This window comes from Borostomias antarcticus, assembly GCF_949987555.1.
Source record: "Borostomias antarcticus genome assembly, chromosome: 4".
Lineage (NCBI taxonomy): Eukaryota > Metazoa > Chordata > Actinopteri > Stomiiformes > Stomiidae > Borostomias > Borostomias antarcticus.
Window position 1 is genome coordinate 13,905,067 of NC_140237.1, and position 21,917 is coordinate 13,926,983.

The following is a 21,917-nucleotide window of genomic DNA, read 5'->3' on the forward strand; positions in this document are numbered from 1 at the left end:
TACAGTGTGATTATCCGCAATTGTAATGACTGATGAGCAAAACAATAATCGTATCATTAAAGAGGGAATTCCCTTACTTCCCTACCGTATAATATAAACATTAATGTATAATCATACTGCTACAGTATTGTGCTCCATCATTTGATGTCAGTGATCATTGCTCAAGTTGTTTCCCTCTTACAGAACCTCCAGTTGGAGTCACTGCCATGTTTGCAGAGGCCAGAAGGACCACTGTTCTGTGCTCAATCCATAGTCTGCTTGTCCCAGCAGGTCCCATTGATTTCCTGACAATTCATTTTTCTTGCATTAGTGATGTTGCCGTTTGTTGGGCCCTTTTCTTTCCTCAAGGGCATAACCCTCTGTTTTTTTCCTTTGGTTTGTCATCAAAGTACAATCATTCGTGGTGTTTGTCATCAATGAAGAATCTTTTCTGGAAAGTAGCTTTGAGATCAAATAAAACATGTTTGGCTCTGAACAGTTTTTGATTTGAATGCTTCAGCTTCTTTCCTCTGATGACCTTATATACTTTGTGTTAGTATGGATGTTTTGCTTTCATTGGGATTGGGACTTGCCAATGGTGCCTTCCTAACGGTCTCAGAAGAGTCTGCAAATAAGACAACCATTCCAACATTAAGTCTGGTGAATACCTAAGCCATGGTAGACTAGTATTTCAACCTGCAAGCCTGTGAACATTAGCCCTACGATACTGCAATTGCATTTAATCAATACCCAGATATATCCCCATCAATACCAAGTTGAGAGCAAAAGCCACAACCCCGAAGTTATGAAATCCCTAGCCATGAGTTGTATTAATTTTGTTAATTCACTGAACTCTGTGGACCATGCCAAGTTAATAGACAACCATCACAGCCACTATAATTAAGCGGCTGGTCTTACTGAGAGAAGCCACTTTAAAGTCTTGAGGGTCATCATGGTTGGCTGAGCAGACCTACTTAACCTCCGAAGACAGTTGAACTCATGATGCATAAAGACACTAATGCAATAATAAATGAATAAATGATGTTTGTCCAGGTTTTTAACACTAGGCTGTGTCTTAAACAAATACATGTGAAGGAACTTAAATGCTACAAGAGCTAAGAATTGAATTAGCAAAGCTTCAAAGAAATGTCAAGGTTAAGCTCTTGAAATAAAGAAGCTACACACAAATGCATTCACTTGCTTGTTTAATTCATAAGATGGTAATATTTTTACATCTTATGCACAGCAGATACAAAGACAAGTAGGTTCTAAACCACAAACTGAAATTCCAATCTAATCCTTCTGCCCATTTCAAAATGGCTCCCAAAGCAACCCTTCATGTTTGTAGTCCAGTTTCACATTCTGAAAGATTCGCATTTTACAGCAATCTCATTTTAGCAGTCAGAATGGCACATGGGCAACGTTCAGCACACTTCCGTGCTTGAACAGAGATACCCCCCTCCCCATTTAAACAAATACAATTGCACTTAACTACTTCAATGGGATTATAGGATCAAAATAACACCAAACAAAAGGACGACTAAACACCCAACTTATACAGGTTCATTATTAGGTTGCACAAAATGCATAAATATACATTACGCAAAAAAGTCCAAAAATACTTGTACTTTTTTCCTCAAATATACTTTTAACAGACATTGATATTGTGAGCAAGACTGGGGTTTTTAGAACAAAGGGAAGCATTCATAAGTTCCATGCAAGATAAGCCATTTACACAACAGCCCACCTTTCACAGAGGCAAGACCAACCAGGTACATAACCAGGTACATACAGCAAAACAAAAGGGTACATACAGCAAAACAAAAGGGTTCATTGTCTAGGCCCAGGTAAAGAGGCAACACAAGCACGGAGAAACGAGGATACACAGAACTCTGCATTCTAATTCATGCCAAAATACTTTAACATGCAATGACCTTTCCTGACTCCCTCGAGCCATACGAACCTATGGAAGGATTCAGTAGCTTAATGTGTAAATTCTTCATGACCTTTTCCTCAGAAAATATGATCCATAGAGTTGACTTGGCTTGCGAGTTTGTTAGTTTTTTTTTGTCTTTTTTTTTTTTAGTGCTAAAACTGTACCGCAATAGTTGCCAAAGAGGAATCATAAACTTGGGTCTATCGATGGCGAGGTGATTTCAGTTCTGCCTCCCTACCAGACAGCATCCGGAGGAGATAAATACTGGATGTTTGTAATGCACATTTGTCCATTAAATAAACCTGATTAAATTAATGAAAAACTTGCCAAACCCCTCTTCAACTGGACGGAGAAGATGTGGTTTTGATGGAGGTCTAAAGGGCAAGAAAAAGAGTTATTCACCTTTCATTCATCAATTAAATGGTGTCCATGTTGTACATTATACTCTACACAGCCACTAAAAAGTATCATACATTCACAGACTGACTTCACTGGCTTGATTTACTTTTCTGATTTCACTTGGAAAAAAGTGCATGAGAACAGGTTACGACATCTTTTAATCAATCACTCCTTTGAACTTTTCTTTTAAAACATTTGTTACTCACTAGATCTTTAACAGAACTGCCGGGACTTCCAGCCAGGCTGGGAGGTCTCAGAGGGAGTAGGATACCAACGCATCTGAAAGACAGCAAAACAAAGTCATGTACAGACTAAGAAGCGATTGCACCTGGTTTCTTTAACAACAAAAATTAATGATTTCAAATGTTATATCACACCCACTGACAACTCGGGGTCCAGAAACATTTCAAAGATCCCAAGCCTGGGATGGCCTGTCCCTTTAAGCCCTGGTAATTGTGGAACCATGGACTGTCCTTTTAAGCCCTGGTAATTGTGGAACTATGGGAATGTGGGTCACATAGCTGCTCAATGAGGACAATACTCCAAGAGTAATTAACAAGCATGGAAATGAGGCGAGTACACATTTCCACTGAGTAACCATTAAGTTGAGCAATTGCCTTCATTTCCACTGAGTAACCATTGAGTTAAGTGGTGGCCTTTCCAAATCACACCTTAACTGAGCCGCAAATTATAAGGGGAAATCCTATTGGTGGAACACAGCACCAGCTCGCTTTGTTTACGCTAGTTGTTTGTTTACGAGTTGGAGGGATCAGAATAATGACGGTATATATGTGCGGTATGGTGAACTTATAAGGACACCTCCAAAAACTATGGAGTAGCGGTTAGTGTGACTATACAGTCATGTACAGGGCTTTTCCACACTCAGACATCGGCCGATAACAGAGGCCGAGGGAGAAAATGTACAGTGTTTTAGGGATCTTTCATCAGATCGCAATTAGCAGACTTTCTCCTTTGTCTTCCAACACAGCAGCTTATGTTCCAGCCAAGGATGTGGACAGTAAGTTGGCACCTCCAGCGAAGGCGGTCATGACTGACAACTGGTCCCGCTGAATACCGAGCGTTCCTGATCCCAAAGCGGCTGAGAAAATGGGCCGTAATGGCTGCCCTTTCCACACTGTAGCACTCCCCTGCTTTCATATGTTACAGGAGGATGTTAGCTCAGTGATGAACTTAAAATGACCCTTCACAGAAATATTTTCCATTGTTATTGTTGCTCAAGGCCTTGACTACTGCAGGGTAGCCAACACTATTATTACTGCACTTGGACAGCAATTGCCCAACAAAGGAAAAAGCATATTAAAACAGACCCCTCCATGGTAAGGACCGACAATAATTTGCTACTCGGTCACAACGTTCGCACTTACCAATTGAAACGTTTGACATATTGGCATATATGAGCATGCCTCTGCATCTATTGCTTGACCCTTGACCCTTGTGTGTGAGGCTGCATATTGACATAAGATGGAGCCTCTCCCATGGAGGAACAGGTGGCGGGCGGGGGGGGGGGCTCCATTAAACCAGGAGCCACACCCCTGGAGCAGAGGGGCAAGGCTCTGGCCTGGCGGGGGCCGGTGGAAGTGAAGGTGTGTGTGTGTGTGTGTGTGTGTGGTGGGGGTGGGGGGGGCAGCACAGGCTTCATAGCAGCTACTGATTATTCACTGTAGGAGGGAACCATGTGGAATTAACCTGATAATCAAACTGACTATCAGGCAACAACAGTCAAAACTGCACACGAACTGGACCTCTACCTTGAGGAGGGAGAGTATTCAGTCTCCATGCTGGCTACACTGCTGGTGACACTACAGAAAAACTACCTGCACATTCTAGTTTGTTCCTGGGTCATTTATTGCAATGCGGAACCAGAAAGACTTCGCCAGGCTAGATGAAAAACAAAGCGGTCAAAACATTGTCCACTGCAATCTGTCCACTGCAATCTGTCCCTCACCTGGGCATGGAGGGCGGCGGCGGCAGCGGCGGCCGCGGGGTAGGTGAAGGCGGTGTGAGGGAGCCCAGGGGTCAGCTCCGTGGCGTACAGTGGGTACGGGGTCCAGGCGTCGGGGGACGCTGGGATCAGTGCTGCCCCCGTCAGGTCGTCTGGAGGAGGAGGAGGACGTAAAAGAGCAGCTGTACCAGGGGGACTGAATTTTGGACTCAAACGTCCAATTGAGGGGCAATTAGTTTGGGGGGTTGGCAGGAGATAAAACTAGAACAGTAATAAATTATTTGTTTTACTGTCTGTATAAGAAGTTCAAGTAAGCATTCACTGTACATTGTACCCACACTCCCATACCCGTACATATGACAAAATAAAAACCACTTGAACAATTGGATGCTGATCAAGCTACTCCAAGTTACTGCTAGACGTACTACTTGCTCTGGAATGAGTGAACAGTGAAATTAGCCCTGGATTATTCAAGTAGAGGTCAGGAACGCAGGCATTTTTTAGTACATCCCATAAAAGTAAACAAGTTAATGAATCCCTACTTCATCAATTTAATGGGCTTGCTGTTGAAATCAAATGAGGGGGAGTACTTTGCAGTCATCTATGGACCTAGTTTCTTATCTAAACCCTTACATATCAAAACAAAACTGGTAGGACTGCCAGACTCCCCCTAACCCCCTTCCCTCAAGAGGCTTTTTGCTTTTTGCCAGGCCGCCTTTGTAAATAAGAACTTGTACTTAAACGCCTGCCTGGTTAAAAAGGTTAAATAAAAAAATAAAAAAAAGAGTTATGCTTCTTCCCTTACAAAGGCAGGCATGGCTACTGTCGTTAGCTCTGTATGTGCTGTACCATCATCCTGTCTAATAGGATCCCAAGCTAATACAGGACTAGGCAGATAGGTGGGCTGAGCGCTGGCTAGCCCAGTGAGATGGTGCAAGTTTCTCATAGGAAATAAAGCAAAGGAGTTAATTCTCTTGCAGAAAGGATGACGCATGCACGTGGAGGGTGAGTTAGTCTTAATTCATTAGCTTTTTTCCCCCTCTGCCCTATTTATTCATTTCTTTATATTTCACATCAATGAGCCCAGAGAGACACAGACGGGTAGGAGGGCGATCTTGGATTGGCAGTGCCAAGGTGAGAGTGCGTGAGAGCCTAAGGGGTGCAGCCGTACACTTACATGGGTCCCGTGCAATGAAGTGTGCTCCTAGAGCGGGGTGGATATTTGTGGGGTTCGGTGTGGCCATCAGCTTACTCTTTGCCATCTTCGTGTTGGCCTTAGCAAACTCTAAGCGCAGGGTCTGGGGGCTTTCGGGGTCAAAACGGATGCCCTGGGTGGGAGAGATGGGGGGGGGGGGGGGCACAGTATTGTAAAGGAGGTGGGCTGAGTATGGGGCTGGATCTCTAGTCTTATTGTACATGACCCCCTTTCCCGGACACTGTTCTAATACTTTAGAAACGTTATCCCTCCTTCCTCCGGTGAGGTAACTACTGGTCTGTACACCATTGGATTGGAAGATGGAAGAGAATAAAGTGACGTTTCCAAAATGGCGTCCATTTTACTGTACCAATCCAATCACGTATAAATCAGTGATTCCTCTGGAAAAACTACTGATGGAAGGAACCATTAAAGTATCTGAACAGAGTCATGTCTCCTACTTTCATGACCACTAAGGGGTGGTAGAACATGAAAGGGCATTCGGCCCATCGCTCCAGCAGCCAAGCCCCCTTCCAGCAGTGCTCAAGAGGGGAAGGAGACGAGGAGGAGGGGGGGGATGATGATAAGACTCGTAGGTGTCGGTTTTGTGTCTGACCCTGCTTTGTGTGTTGTGCCCTAAGAGTTGTGCCCACATGCAGGTGAGTATCTTGGTGTGTGTGTGTGTGACTGCTGGTGTCTCTGGAAGTGATGCTCACTTAAGGAGAGCGACTGTAAGCTATGAGAGGAGTGTTAGATACTGCCAATGTGGCTACGTAGTGACAACATAAGAGGTTATGTACTACAAGAGATGTTTAAAAAAAATACTACATGACAGTATGAAGGCTAAGCAGTGGTATGCAAATTAGGAAAGCTAGAATATCAAAACTAATTAAAGGTGTACCAAGGTTAAAGTAAACTACCGTAAGTCTACAGGATTCTGGTCTCCAAAAATGGCCCTGCCCTTGAATTGTAAGAGAGAAAATGTTTTGTTTTGAGTGATTGGGTGAGATCAATTTGTTCAGTGATCCCCAGCCGTCGTCACAGGAGGGCAGAAGAAATGTCAAATGTAACTGCAACAAAAACTGTAGCAACACATTTAGGGAAAATCCTACAATGTTTGTTTCCAGGTGGCAGGAATTTCAACAATGCAACGTTGATGTGAATATAAGGCAGCCGGATATTTACGTTTAATGCGTTTTTTGCAGCTTCAGCCCCAGTACGACTGTCAAAGGTTACAAACCCAACAGGCTGGAAAAGAGAAAACATTCAGACAAAGGAGGCAATCATGAAGTCCACCCCACCACCGTAAGAGTGGGAACACAACACAGATGTTTAAACACTTGAAGAAATTGTCAGAACAATGTTTGGATAAAAATTGACTGTAAATGGCGAATATCAAAACATTTGCATTGCACCCAGCAAGGAAAAATGCATTCCAAGTGGTTATAGAAGGAAAACACATACTTGTACATTTTTAATTAGTCCCCACATTTACTTACTCTACTGAAGGGTCTTCTCACCAACAGCTAAACAATAACGTGATAAACTGCTCTGCTCTAATCGAGACCATACATTTAACTGATCCAAATAGAACAGTTGGAGCTACTCCCCCTGCAGGAATAAGGGAAAACTGCTCACCTGTTTTGATGTTAACTTAATCAGTGAACCTTCGTAACCCTGCAGAGAGAAAATATATCCAATTAAGCAGCATGAAGTCACATGCAGGAAGTGAGGCGTGAACTCCCCTCACCATATGAGGAGAAAGCTGCCAGCATGGCGCCGGAGCTGTGGAGGACCTGCTCGTCCCGAGCTGGGCAGAGGGCAGCCATGCACACAACTGAGCACCGTCTTTAACTATTTAGGTGACATTAACAGCCCTGCTGAGGACGGCCCTGATGGAGTCAGGTGCGGAAAGACTATGAAGGACACAGGAACGAGCTAATTCCTGGGATGGGTTAAAGGTTTTTCTGACGGATGGAGGTCTACTAATACAGATTTACAGCCTTGGGAAATTAGAAAAGCTTCCCCACTACACAGATGGGTACATTTATATCTGCACAGCTGTCCAACTCTGATAAATCTAACCACCATCTACAGTACACAAGTAACAGGCAGTGTCAACTTGTACAAATCAAAACCTAACCCACTACAGGAAAAAGAAACATGATATTCCATCCAGATTTTACATCTTAAATCAATTTATCTGGTAAAACCAGGCCTCTCGAAGAGTCAGTCTTAAGGTATAGTAGTCCTCAATACAAAGTACAGTTCTGACTTGTCCCAATTCACAATGACACCAAATATTCTGACGTCTGACAAACTAAATTAACCCAACCAAGGGTCAGACTGACGTAGCAGAATGACCAGTGTTTTTCTCTTCAGTGATATAACCTTATTTCCATGTTTGGGCTGATCCCCAGAGAGGAAACATGGAACCATCTAAATCTCCCTAACAAAGAGTGAGGTAGCTAGGTCACTGGGATGGTTGGCCAATAGCACGGCTACTCATTTACGCATTCCACAAGGTCATCCATGTGTGAAGGATACCGCTTCCAATTTGGTAGTTAGGGGTGTGGGTCAATGTGGATTGTATGGTCAAAAACATAGGTGAACAATTAATGTAGCCTTATTAGCACGTTTCACAAGTGATGTAGCTGCCAAATCCATCCATGCATGGATATGGTACTGTACATCTCTGCCAGAGATCTACAGTACCATAACAGGCCGTCAAAATTAAGTGTTTACATATTACACTGTATATACATGCATCAAATCCTATCAAAATATTTTGAGGGGACCTGGGATGAAGATCAGCTAAATTGGTCCAAATCTATTTACAAACACATGATCATTTTCAAATGTGGACAGCCTTGCAGTTACCTTAGAACACACTTTCGTAAACAGAATATTTGGACGCCATGAGTTTGAAAGCGGTCTGTGCGGTAGGTGAGAGCACTGCCCTTCGGCAGTGACCTTGAAAGCAGTCGGTCTACTTGAGAAAACGGTGCATAAAATGCTGCCATCATTTCTGAAAAAGTGTAACAGTGGGCTTACCTTGAATGGTCTGAAAAGCAGGTAAAGTTCACGAGGTTTGATGTCCACTGGTAGGCCACTGACAAACAGTGTTCGTACCTGAAAACCAACATGGACGAGGTGAAAAACAGTAGACTGTGTTGACATTGACCTGAAGACCGATTTGAAATGGAAGCCAATGGTTTAAAATATATCAAATTAAACCATTGTTGAATTTATGCTTTTTGGAAACAATGAAACAGCCTTTGGTTAGATTAAACACATTTATGCATTGTTTTATTAATATTGATGCCATGTGATGCAGCATTCCAAGACATTTCATCCAAAATGTAGGGTAATTTTACCTGGTAAAAATGTGTAGGGTAATAGCCAACTTGGAGTGGATATTTGTATCATTAAATAAACCTAAATTAAACTATGCTCATATTTCTGTTAATGATCTAGAATGTAAAATATCCAAACAAAGACCCCAAAAAGAATTATCAACCTTCCGAATGTTTGGCCCCAAATCGACCCAGTTGGGAGTCCGACACCCATTTAAGGCCTAGATTGATATTCTCACTACTGGCCCAGTGGATACAACGAATTCCAAACTGTACCTGGTACCAAATGATGCAGTGGTGCTTGTTACACCCACACAAAAAAGAGTAGTTCTAGGTTTAAAATGTGCAGCAGCAGCAAAGCGCGCTGGAAGACCATGACACACAAAAGCACCGGGTTTTGACATCTGCATTCAACAGAAACAGTCTGAAAATTGTCCATTGGGTCTCTGTGGCTAAGGAAATAAACAGGACTGCGGCGGGCCTATTAGTTCCCACTCTGAAGGGAGGCCCCTGAGTACAATGGGCTGCCAGAGGAACAGCGGTGGACGACAGTGCACAGCGTGATACCATTTCCTTCCTTTGACCCGCGGCCCCGACGGCGCTCCGGGTTTTCAGGTGCCGCGCAGTAGAAACAGGAATCCCTTTGCAAGTCACCGTGTAGCTACAGTATGCTGTAAGACGTTATTTGACACAGCGCCAATGGACTTATTAGGCTATAGCTATGCAGCATGGAAGATAAGGACAGAGGAAGCAGTAGATAGGGTCAGTTTTTCCATGATCACATGACCAGGGGAAAGCAGGGCCCTAAAGATTGTCTCTCTAGCCTACATGAATCGATCTACAATTTGATTTATTTGACATTTATTAAAATGCCAAAAGGAATAGGTCTACTTTATAAATTAGGCTAGGCTATAGGCGACTGTGTGAAAAGACGGTTATTCCAGTAAGGCATTAAATATGTTTGTCTAAGGATTACAGATCCGTAATGTGTGAAATCATACGGTTTCAGGGGATGTCAAACCATCCAGATGGATTTTCCTCAAAGAAATTCTGATTCTACTTATTCTGAAGTAGAGGGGAGGGAAGGCAATACTTTTTCACGGAAGTCATTATGTGCTCACATTTTAATAAAAGAATGATTCTGATTTAATAGGGATTAATCCAGATTATGGTATTCCGATTAATTCAACTGCCGCCAATGATTTAATTTAAAATACATTTACAAGGCATTGATTTTGATTAGCCTACCTCAGTTTGCATGTGCTAAGGTGACATGGAAGCATTTAAACATTAACTCTGAATCAACATGAATGCGTTAATGCAATTAAAAGTTACAATAGGCAGATGATGGGCTACATTTTCCTCAGAAGAGCTTTAATGTGTTCCACGGGGATAGAATCCACATCTTCCTGTCTAACAAACTAGCCCCCCATGTCCTCTGATGAAACAGATAACTCATGGCACACCCTTTTTCATAAGTCAAACACCATCCATATCCGTCCATCCGTATTGCCATATAAATCTTAAACTAAAACCCACTGTAGGCCTATAAAGACAATTTAGACAACGTTGACCGGCGGTTTAACGTCTCTGATAGGCTATCTATAGCAACGCGAAACATAGGGATCTTTCCCGACTGCGACTTCCAGTGTGAGTTAACACAGCCGTTACTCTATAGGCCTAAATATTAGGATAAACTTTATTAAGACGCTGGAATACTCTTACCTCTTCCTCAATGGATACGTTGTTATTGGGTTCGGAATCTGCCTTCAGGCTCATTTTGAGAGTTACTTCAGCGACAGTTGTAGAAGAAAGTGGGAAGTTTTTCCGTGTTGAATATTTTCCCCAAGTGCGTTTGTAGTTGCAGAGGAAATCTTGGTGGCGTTTAAACTTCAGGAAAGATGTGCCGAAGTGAGTTCGTGCAAAAGGCGATGAGGTATCCAAAGATGTATTGCGAGAGAGAATCATTCATAAAAAGAAAACTATAAACTAACGGTGAGAAAGTGGATAAGTGCACTGTGAGGGTGAAAGGGGGAAATAAGTGCGCGTATACCCCTCCGCTCACATCAACGTCGTTGCAATGGGACTCTGGTGGGAGAACAAGTAAACTTTTTCATTGGAGCACGTCTCCTCCGTCGTTGTTCTCCTGTTTTTCAATTAGGTCATCAATTATGTTCTAGTCTTGTGTGAGCGGCAATCATGCCCGAAATCCGCATCAGCTGGCCCAGAACCCAGCCCCTTCATAACTGCATCATCGTTTCTATGGGATCCAAAGAGCCAATAGAAAATCTTCCCCGAAACCTCATAATTTTCTCTTTTTTTAAGGCCTTCGTTAGATCATTTCCCTGCCTATAAATATAATAAAAGTTGTATTGCAACACGTTTTAGTGCATGCCACATCTCAATTTGAATTTATACTAGGGTACTGCAGTGTTAGCTAATAATAATAAAATACTTTTGCTTTTCTATTTATAGGCTTATAGGCTACTTATTTTGCGAAATTGTTGTAAACTCTTCCTTTTGGTGTGCCATGGAAAATATGACAAATCACTTTAATGTAGCTAAACCTAGTCTATGAAACGCACAGCTAAAATAAATTAATAGATAATAGCCTATATTATTTCGTTTATCATTCATTTGGAAATCAAATAACAGATAAGGCTCTGGGTAGTATCTTAGTAAAATGCTTAAGTAATAGCCTTGGCCTACATTCTTAATGAAAAATATAGCCCTACGAATAAATCCCTTCCTTTGAGTTTTCTGTTTTGGCTCAATAGGCGGCTCGATTTCCTGGCCACACATCTTTTTTTTTTAGGCTATTGTTTTGGCTCCCCTCGATTTCAATTACAAAATAATAATGATAATAATAATGTAGCCTACTAGATCTAATAAATGATATGATCTAATTCCTATACTATTGAAAAGCACCCCTTAATAACGCAATTCCTTGTAAATGTACCATTACAACAATATAGCAATGACACATAAATTAACATTAACGAAATTAAAACATTATTTTGTAGACTATTTATTAAAAGTTAGGATTTTGATCCAGAATGTAGGCCTGTTGAATAAATGTCACCAACATGTTTTATAATAGACCTTAATCATATTAACTATAAAACATAATCCTGCATGATTCCTCAATAACTCGAAGTAATTTACCGTATTGTGTCAGTGCTATTATCAGAAATCTAAACCAATTCAAAATGGCTTGTGGAAGAGGGGAAAATGGTTTGTGGACGGATTCCCAGTGTGTTGTATTCCTCAGCAAGAACTAGGAGGTTTCCTGACTTTGTATAGGAAAACAAGTCTACAAAGCCGTGCAGGGGCACCATAGACCATAGAAAATGTTTTCTCTTTTGCAACATTTGACCTAATGTTTTCTTGTAAAGTTGAAATACAGTAAAGCTTTGCGTCCCTCATTCTTTGACAATATTTATTGTGCATCTGAGAGTTATGTTCTATACATAGATGAAATACAACATACAAAATATTCTTACACGTGGGGGGAGAGGGAAGAGTTTACAGTACACGAAATATCCTGTGAGTCCAGCATGGAGCTAGGATACGAAGGACTGAAGTATACTAACTCACAGCATACATTCACAGTAAGCAACTACATTCAGTATAGTGTACAGTAATACAACAACTTATTATCAGTAAGTCACTAAATGACTAAGCTAGCTAAACAGTGCTTGCATTGATACTGGCATGATCTGTAGCATAATCTGTATGAAATCTTGTTTCTATGTTGATGACAATAACATGGAGATCCCAATGACATCCCAATGACAAATACACATTTTTGTTTTATGCCTCTCACTCCTTCTTAACTTAAAGTCACACATTGAAAGAATTAACAAAATCTAGGAATCCCATCAGAACCAGATATAGTGACATAAAGTTCCTTTATCATGATACAGAGACTTGAGGGAACTAATGAACAAACTAGAAAGGGTTCTCAGAGAGCACAGACCTCCGCCCATGAATGCATGCCATGGCTCTGTGCGTGTGCACGTACGTGTGAGCAGGACATGTTTGGTATTGCTGCATTCGTTAGGTCGAGAGCTTTATGCCAGTCCCAACCTTGTGTCTCTGTGACCTTCCCACATCACGAAACAGCTGTTTCAATCCCCCCATTGATAATGAATGGGGGGGATTTTTTGCTCCTGGGCCTGTCCAAAAATGAATGGAGGTAAATAGTCTTGCCATGTCTGGGTGTCTCCCGTGGGCCACACCCAGTTGGGGGGCGGTCCGGTGCGCTCCAGGGTCCTCCTCTGCATCCCCCAGTCCAAAGCCTATGTCTCAAAGCGCCCCCCATACAGGGTGCTGGTTTCGCTCAAAGGTTTGTTTTGGTGGGACAGGTTTGGTATTGCTGCATTCGTTACTGTAGGTGGAGAGCTTCCTGCCAGTCCAAACCCTGTGTCTCTGTGACCTCTCCATGTCCAGATATGACCATTTCAATCCCCCCCATGATTCGGATCCGCTCCAGAATGTAATGGGTTCTAAGTTGGCCCATGCTACACCCCTCCGCCAAGTTTCATGAAAAATGGTCTGGTAGTTTTTGCTAATCCTAGCCCAAAAAAGAAATTGAGGTAAATGGACAAACCAAGAAATAGCTTGTGGACCCACCCCATGATTCAGATCTACTCCAAAACTGAATTGGTTCTAAGTTGGCCCATGCTACACCCCTCCAGCGAGTTGCATGAAAATCGGTCAGGTAGCTTTTGCGTAATCCTGTTGATAAATAAACCAACCAACCAATAAACATACGCCACTAAATAAAACATTACCTTTTGCCCTGTGACGCTGTTGCTGGAGCAGAGGTAATAAATAAACAAACACGCGCCACCAAAAACATTACCTCTCCACCTGTGCTGTCTCTGGGGCAGAGGTAACAATCAGGGGTCAAACTGGGACGGGGCTATCCAGGGCTCAGCCCCGGCACATAGGTTCACCAACATCATCAGCCGGAGCTCATGGAGCTCAGCACAGTGGAGCTGGGGGGAGGTGGGGTGGGGAGTTGGGGGGAGGTGGGGGGAGGTGGGGTGGAGTTGGGGGGAGGTGGGGTGGGGAGTTGAGGGGAGGTGGGGGGGAGTTGTGGGGGAGTTGTGGGGAGGTGGGGTGGGGGTACCCCTCAACCAACAACGCGGGTGGTTGAGCCCTCAATACACAAGTTGCCATATCCGTGGAGAGGCACTCCAACTGAATCAAAGTGAGAAGCTAAGATAATGGCGGAGGCAGAACCTAAAATACCAAAATATAGCAAGGCAAAATGCCAAGCTGACAACGCTTGTTCAAAAATGAGATTGAATCTGGGGTTGGGGAGGATGGATGAGAGTATGGGGATGAAGAGTGATGCAGAGTTGACTTGTTTTCCGTTAGACAGGTAAGCCACTCTCACTAGCTAATTGCAGGGGGCTATATTGTTAGCTAGCTGGCTAACACTGATAGCAAGCCAACCAGCTACATTAGCTAGTTAGGCAAGCTGGTGTCATGCCAATGTGTACTCCTGATAAGATAACACTAGAAAGTGTCTACCCTCCAGTGTATTTTCCTTGAGCAATCGGATCATATAAAATGTTTTCTCCCAATAAAAAGAGGTTTCCCCCGATAGAACCACCGAGGATAGGAGGGGAAGAACTCTATTCTGGTGATGTTCACCGCTAATAGTGTTAGTTCTCGTCAACTTGCTAGCTTGCCAACTAGCTTGTATTTGTAGGTACCCTCGATACGTCGAAATGGTGCCGGTATGGAGTGAACTTTATTTTAATCTACTTTAAATGACTTTGAATGGATTTTCCTGGCAAAGATCCTTCTAACTAAAGTGGAATAGTGCACGCTGGCTTTGTGCTGCGGGAGAAAAGCTTGTCTGTGTTTGTGGATCAATTGAGCTCTTTGGTGTTATTAGTGTGTGGGATGTGGTTCATTTCTCACTGACTTGCAGATGTTGGCTGACTTGGCAACCATGGTACGGGGGGGGGGGGGGGGGGGGGGAGCTGGGAGGAGGAGCCAAGTGTCAATGTTGTGTTTACAAGTCCTACTAATTATACCTTGAAGCGCCACCATCACTGCTGCCACTATACACACCCATGCGCACCTTTGCCAACCCCACTAACACAGCTCCCCCCCCCCCCCCCCACACACACACATAACATGTTTTTGATATTGTATACTGTTGTCTTCTTATGCACTGTCAGGGGAATAGTTCACAAGACAAATGTTACATTATCACATAATATGATTGGGGAACGTGAGTAAACAAATCTCTATTCAATGACAATTTGTTCCTCTTGGCTATACATTGGCATTTCCAATGTATAGCCCCTGGGGTTGGGGGGGGGGGGGGGTAGAACTCAAGCCCTGGCTTTTAGCAGACCTCCAAGGGTTTTCCATCTCAAGGCTCTTCCATCTCAAGGCTCTTCCATCTGACTGCTCTTCTTCCACACAGTCGATTCTTCGGCCTCATTACTTTTGCTAAGTTGAAAAAGACTTTCCCTCTATGGGTGGTGAATTTGTGGGGATGCAAAATGAATGGGAAACAGATCAAAATGGCTGCTTGTTATTCAAACAATGCAAGGATGATACAAAGAGATCTGCTCCAAGGGTAAAACATGGTGCCTTGAATCAATAGCTGTTGTGTGATACATTTGAGCACTACTGATCAGTTGTTGAGAAGGCCTAGGCATACCACGCTCTATTTGTCATTGCAGCAGCACTCATTGGCTATAAAATATTGACACTGCTGCGCCCCACTGCAGTTTTGATTTTGAATCTTCGCACCTCCACATGCACAGCTACTTCTGATAATCTACAAATCATCGTGGCATGGGGCTACAGTACCTGGAGTCTGAAATGTAATTTCATGATTATGATGAGGATTTCCTTTCCATTCTTTTTCATGATTCACATGAAACATTGTGATTCGATTGATAGACGTCATACAGATGTATATTCACATGGTGGTACTCTGAAAATAAGTTTAAAAATGTAGAAAATCCGGCATCCACACTAAGGGTAAAATCTACACATTTTTTGTCCAAAAAAATGCAGTACTCATGGACAAAGATAGCCTTGCTTAGAAGCTCTGTGTCACCATATCTTATTGACGTCTCTCTCCAGTCTGATTTCAGGGGATTTGTATCAACAGCCCACTCTGGTACAGCACCGTTAAATGATGAATTATGGGATAAATCCAGTCGCTTGTTCCTTGTCAGTATTACCCAAGGTGCTTTGCATTATTGAATATTGAACTTTTGAGCCATTGGTTTATTTTTTGTACACTAGTGATTTTGTCATTTCTATTGTACCATATTACATTTACATTACATTACAGTCATTTAGCAGACACTTTTATCCAAAGTGACTTACAATAATTGCATTTAACCACCCGTGCTGTCCCTACCCCTCGAGTCTCTGCTCTGAACTGGTGCTTTTTGTCCATCTATCTTGTATGATGAAAGTTCTCGCGGCCAAAATGTCATGATGTTTCTATACTGATCGCAGAATGAAATGGAGAGTTTATACTGAGTCTTGTGCTTCTTCTACACATCATGCCAGAGTATGACTGACTGAGGTTCACCCTGCAGACCTCCACTAAACCTGCTCAAGAACCTTAGTTAGACATCAGTGGCATAGATTCCCAAACGGTGAATCATAATCCAAATTGATTAGCTAGTTTGGATAAACTCCATTCAGGACGCAGTAATGTGACAAAGGCTGTTTTGGTGAATTGATGGATCTATTGTGGGAATTCTCTGGGACAATAGCTACGGTACAGTATAGATATATTGGTCTTTAGACCTGATCTCATGGAATCCCCTCAGTTTGAACTATCATACCGTGAACTGGTCCTTCAGGTTAGTGGAAATAATACACCTCAATGATCCAAATCTATTCATGTAGCCCTACAATACATGTAATTTTTAACAAAGTATGATACTGTTCATTTGAGGATTCACAGAGCCTCATGTGATTCCTACCAGCTTTGCAGCATGTGCCAGTAAAAGAGGACAGACCTGTCATTCAAACATCAGACTATAGCCTCCTGGTTCATATAATTCAACTTTTTAAGAGCAGTGAGTCTGATTTGTCTCTTAATCCTTATCTATACTCTCATAAGCACCTGACACAAAGCCTGGGCGAATAGTTTGGAGTCTCTTGATAGGCTTCATATTTTATTTGCGAAAGCGGCCCCATTGTCCCATAAGTCACCTCACACAGCACTCTTCAGCTGCATGCCACACTGAGCCTGTCCCATCGCATTAGCGTTACCCAGCGCTTAAGCACTTAGCTTGTGTTCCCAGTGTCCTCTGTGGGAGAGAGAAACATCCGTTTGGAAGTCCAAAGAAACTTTGAAGTTCTTACCCACACAGAGATGCACAAAATCCCTTTCTGATATCTTGACTTATTCTGGCTTTATGTGACATATCAGCCATTAATGAGTTAATTAAATACATTCTCATTACTCAATACTCATTGCAACATTTGTATGAATTTCAAATGATTTTGGTTAGTGAAAGGGCAGGTCAACCAACCATGAATGGTCAACACACTCCATTCCAGATCCTTTCAGCTGCTGGTTTGATAGTTCCGCAATAGTCATTTGGGGAGCTATTACTGTAGGTGTAGTTTCCAACATATTGTTTTCACCTGTTAAACCATTCCAGACCATGGTTAGAGCACAGAAGAGGGGCGTCCGTAAGGCACCTGACTGAAACCCCTCCATACTTCACTTTACTTATTGGTTGTGTTAACTACCGTGTGCACTGACCTAATGGTATTGATATCATGTTCCAACTACATACAACCTCATAAATATTTGAAATGGACATCACTGGCTATCTATAGTAATGGCATCTCTGAAAGCAGGCACAAGCCTGAGATTGGCTGGTAAAAGAATCACTCAAGAGACTTCTCAAGCCATAAACTTGTAATGGCGCATGCTGTGTTTTCCATCTTAAGTTACTGTAAGAAATCATGCTGTGTATTCATTTAGATAAAGATTGCAAAGATAATCAAAAGTGAGCCAAATGACAAATGTTATTGAATTCCACTCTGTATCACACGGTCAAGACTACATCAAACATTGTTAATAATCGTTTTTGGCTCACACATCAACACGACACCCCTCTGAAGAAGGTCCACATCACAGTTGAGAGAATGCTACATTCTTTTGGCATTTTGGCCGTCTTTCACATTCTGAGATACAAAAGCTTTCGCAAAGTCTAACTCCAGTTCATTGCCTCCACCACTTCACAACCTCAGTGCTGTTCTGTTCTTTTCCCCAATGACAACAAAGTTGCTGCCAAGATTGACTGTGTTTTTTTTTGTTTCATAAAAGATCAAATACAAGAACCAAGTTGGAATATGACAGGCAAAGTTGTTACAATGTTATCTTTTACCTCAACTGTTCTGTATGACATCCAGAGGATTACTTTATTTATTTTTTGAGGAGGATTAGTGTGAGTGTATCTAAATATGTAGCTAATGAAACAGAGAGAAAGGGTCCCTTACATGTTGCTTCTTTTCCTTTGCCTTTCCACCATTTGTCATGGACAGACCTTGAAGAAAGAGACATGAGTAGCATAGATTATGTAATTCTTTATTTCACAAAAACACAAAACGCTCACACACATACACATACACTAAAAATAAGTGTGTGGACAGCGAGTAGCCATAGTTAATACTCCCACCATCTAAGACTGAATGTTCCCAAGAAAACAGGAAATGCTAGAGGAGACGATGTATCCTCAGGGATGGCTGAAAATAGGGGTCATTCTCATATGTAAACAGTAGTGACAAAATCTCAGCTCCTCTAAATTATCAGGGTAAAAACACAAGAGAAGTGCCAAGCTTGAAAACAATGTATTTTATATTGACACACACTTTGTCATTACGACATTCATAATAGAATATATAACTGCCAAACAATACGGATAAATATGTGTTATTTGAAAGTGTAGCACGAAACCAAAATGAGATCAGTCAGAACAAAACTGGGGTAGTTTCTTGTTTATCAATAGTACAAAAAACACAAACAATTTGACCACATCCTGTCTTTACAACAATTCTCACTGGCTTCACTTCCTGTTTGTGTATGGAACATGGACACAGAGGGTTATGCTATTAAACACATTCCCAGAGAAGATCTGGAATCTGCAACATTGCTGCATGTTACTCAGGGGGAAGGTGGAGAGGAGCAAAACAGAATACCAAATAAAGTATATATACAAAGTGTATACAGTATATATATATACTGTATGTGTGGAAAAAATGAAAAGAAAATGAAAGCGTCTAAAAAATGCATCTACTAAATATGAACCACGGGTCATGTGGCCAAAGCTTTTTGCAGCAGATTTTAACATACTCAAAGGAATATTTATAGTACAGTACGTACTGCTACAGGCCTCATCCTAGGTGTCACTAGATAACCGTTGGACCAGACACATGACATCTGCTGAGTGAAATAGCTTAGCCCTTCCTCCCCTATCTGTAAATTAAAGTAATACCCTTGACAGACTGACGTCTCTCCGGAGACCATGAGAGAACTGCAATGTACGAACAGGAAAACTGTTGATGTCTCCTTTTGGGACTCTCTAATCATGAAACAGCAAGCCCTGACATCACGGTGTTTATGCACAGTTGTAACGGTTGAGACTGTTATGAGGAGAGCGGGCATCGACCCATGGCATCTCACCAGCCCAGGAATTTCAAAGACAGGAAGCCCTTTTGGATAAGAATCACAGCAGTCGTTGCTTGAAACGCCCTCAAACTGCGTGGGCCACATTTCCCCATGATTCCCTGAAGGGAGGCGGCTCTATCTTGTTCCATGGAATTGGTCTATAAACATAACCTACCATCCTCCATCTCTGTCCATCTAAATGATATGTAGCCACTACAACATAGGCTGGTTTAACAATATTCTTGTTTTTCATTTGTTCACTTTTTCTTTTACTTTTCAAGGTAACTCATGATAACCCCCCCCCCCTCCACTAAATGGAGTCGAGCAACATTGAAAAAACAACGGCATACAAATGAACATGAAAAGGCTAAGATAACAGAAGCCTACTCAACTTTTTTACTGACCAAGAAAACTGTAGCAGCATTTCTGATTCCTCACTTCTGACCTGAATTTCTCATAGGGATTCTTTCTACAGTATCAGATCAGACGTTCTATGGCTGTTGCTGTCAACACAGTGTTTGTGTTGAGGTTATAATTGCTTTGCCTTGTAAGAGTATGGAGGCCAATAATCTAATCACTGGAGTGTGTGATGCAGTCAGTGTGTCAGTTGGTTTCCATACCATGTATGGGTGTATGGGTTTGACATATTGCCATGTAACCTTGGGACGAGATTCTTTGACTTTTCCCAGGGTTTTACAAGTATTTCAGGCTCAGTACTACTACTCTAGTCTGTCTGTCTGTCTGTCTGTCTGTCTGTCTGTCTGTCTGTCTGTCTGTCTATCTGCCTGTCTATCTATCTATCTATCTATCTATCTATCTATCTATCTATCTATCTATCTATCTATCTATCTATCTATCTATCTATCTATCTATTTATCTATCTATCTATCTATCTATGTGTCTGTCTGTCTGTCTGTCTGTCTGTCTGTCTGTCTGTCTGTCTGTCTGTCTGTCTGTCTGTCTGTCTATCTATGTGTCTATCTATCTATCTATCTATCTATCTATCTATCTATCTATCTATCTATCTATCTATCTATCTATCTATGTGTCTGTCTGTCTGTCTGTCTGTCTGTCTGTCTGTCTGTCTGTCTGTCTGTCTGTCTGTCTGTCTGTCTGTCTGTCTGTCTATCTATCTATCTATCTATCTATCTATCTATCTATCTATCTATCTATCTATCTATGTGTTGGTCTGTCTGTCTGTCTGTCTGTCTGTCTGTCTGTCTGTCTGTCTATCCATCTATCTATCTAGTTGACATTTTTCTACTTGTCATTTTTCTATACCGGCACAAAAACATGACACCATTTCCTAACATGTATAGAAGTCATGATTCTGTTTTTAGATGTACCACCCAGGCGAGTCAGTCCACCAACAAGATCTCACGCTGATATTCCTGTTCCGCCTCCTAGTTCCCCCTGTTTACGTAGTTTGACAACGCTTTTACTCAATTTACGTGTAGCAAGGCTATTCAGAGGTTTACTGGCTCCACTTTACTTTTAAAAGCCCTCTAGTCCTGCTCTTTTACAAGTTTGGAGCACTCTGAGTCCTGAATTCATGTTGGAGGTTTATTTCATCAAAACATCAATCAAAGAACCAAAACCTAAACATATGATTAACCATCTGCCTCCTGTTCTTTATCTTACAAAGCCCAGAGACTAATGGACAATAAAAAGAGCTTCTTGGTGGCAGGAAGACACCGTCCTGTCCCTCTTAGATGGGGTAAATCAATCTACTCCAAATAAACAAATCTCCTCTTTGTCTAATATCTCATCCCCAAACTTGGACTTAGAATCTGGGCTTTTCCACAGTGGAACTTTGGAAAATTGGAACTGAAAGTGGCAGACAGCATCTGAATAATGCTGTTCTCCTGAATCTTTTCCATTTTGTCTAGTTTTTCTGGAAATAAAAGCCATTGCCTACAACAGAAAAGGAATCTGAGTACTAGTACCTCAATATAAGGCTCTGAGGCACTCAGCTGAAGTAACACAGCAGAACCAGGGAGCAGAACTAATCTCATCAAATATTAAACCTGGTTAGGAGACTGGTTCAGTGGTGCAGCGTTCCTCTGGGATTTCCTGCAGTCTGGGAGAATAGAGCATGATGTAAGATTATGGGATGCAGTGAACAGGAAGTGAAACTTATTTAATTCAATATGAGACCAGTAAAAAGGAAAATGTCGCTAGTATTTCTTTTGCCACTTGGAGATCCAGTTTTTCTGCCTAAAAAAATATTATGTAGAAAGATATGATCACATAAGGGAAGTCAAACAGGAAAACAGGGATTAATTCGTTTTTCTGGTCAACACGGGTCTGAGCATTTTTGGACCAAAACAGGGTATGTGTGTTTATCAACGGAGTTACAGCATTTACAAAGGCTGTGCTTGTCTGGATCAAGCATACATTAA

At 41.9% G+C, this 21,917-nt stretch overlaps 1 protein-coding gene across 1 annotated transcript; it reads right to left on the bottom strand.

Annotated features, from left to right (window-relative positions):
* Window positions 1–2,148: 2,148 nt before the first annotated feature.
* LOC311308047 (RNA-binding protein, mRNA-processing factor 2a) lies at window positions 2,149–10,903 on the bottom strand. Its single transcript, XM_084436973.1, has 8 exons — window positions 10,554–10,903; window positions 8,527–8,604; window positions 7,111–7,149; window positions 6,658–6,720; window positions 5,455–5,605; window positions 4,281–4,429; window positions 2,521–2,593; window positions 2,149–2,289 (listed from the first exon to the last, which is right to left on the bottom strand). The coding sequence occupies exons 1-7, from the start codon at window positions 10,794–10,796 to the stop codon at window positions 2,528–2,530; spliced, it is 789 nt and encodes a 262-aa protein (XP_084293099.1). The 5' UTR covers window positions 10,797–10,903; the 3' UTR covers window positions 2,149–2,289; window positions 2,521–2,527.
* Window positions 10,904–21,917: the final 11,014 nt, after the last annotated feature.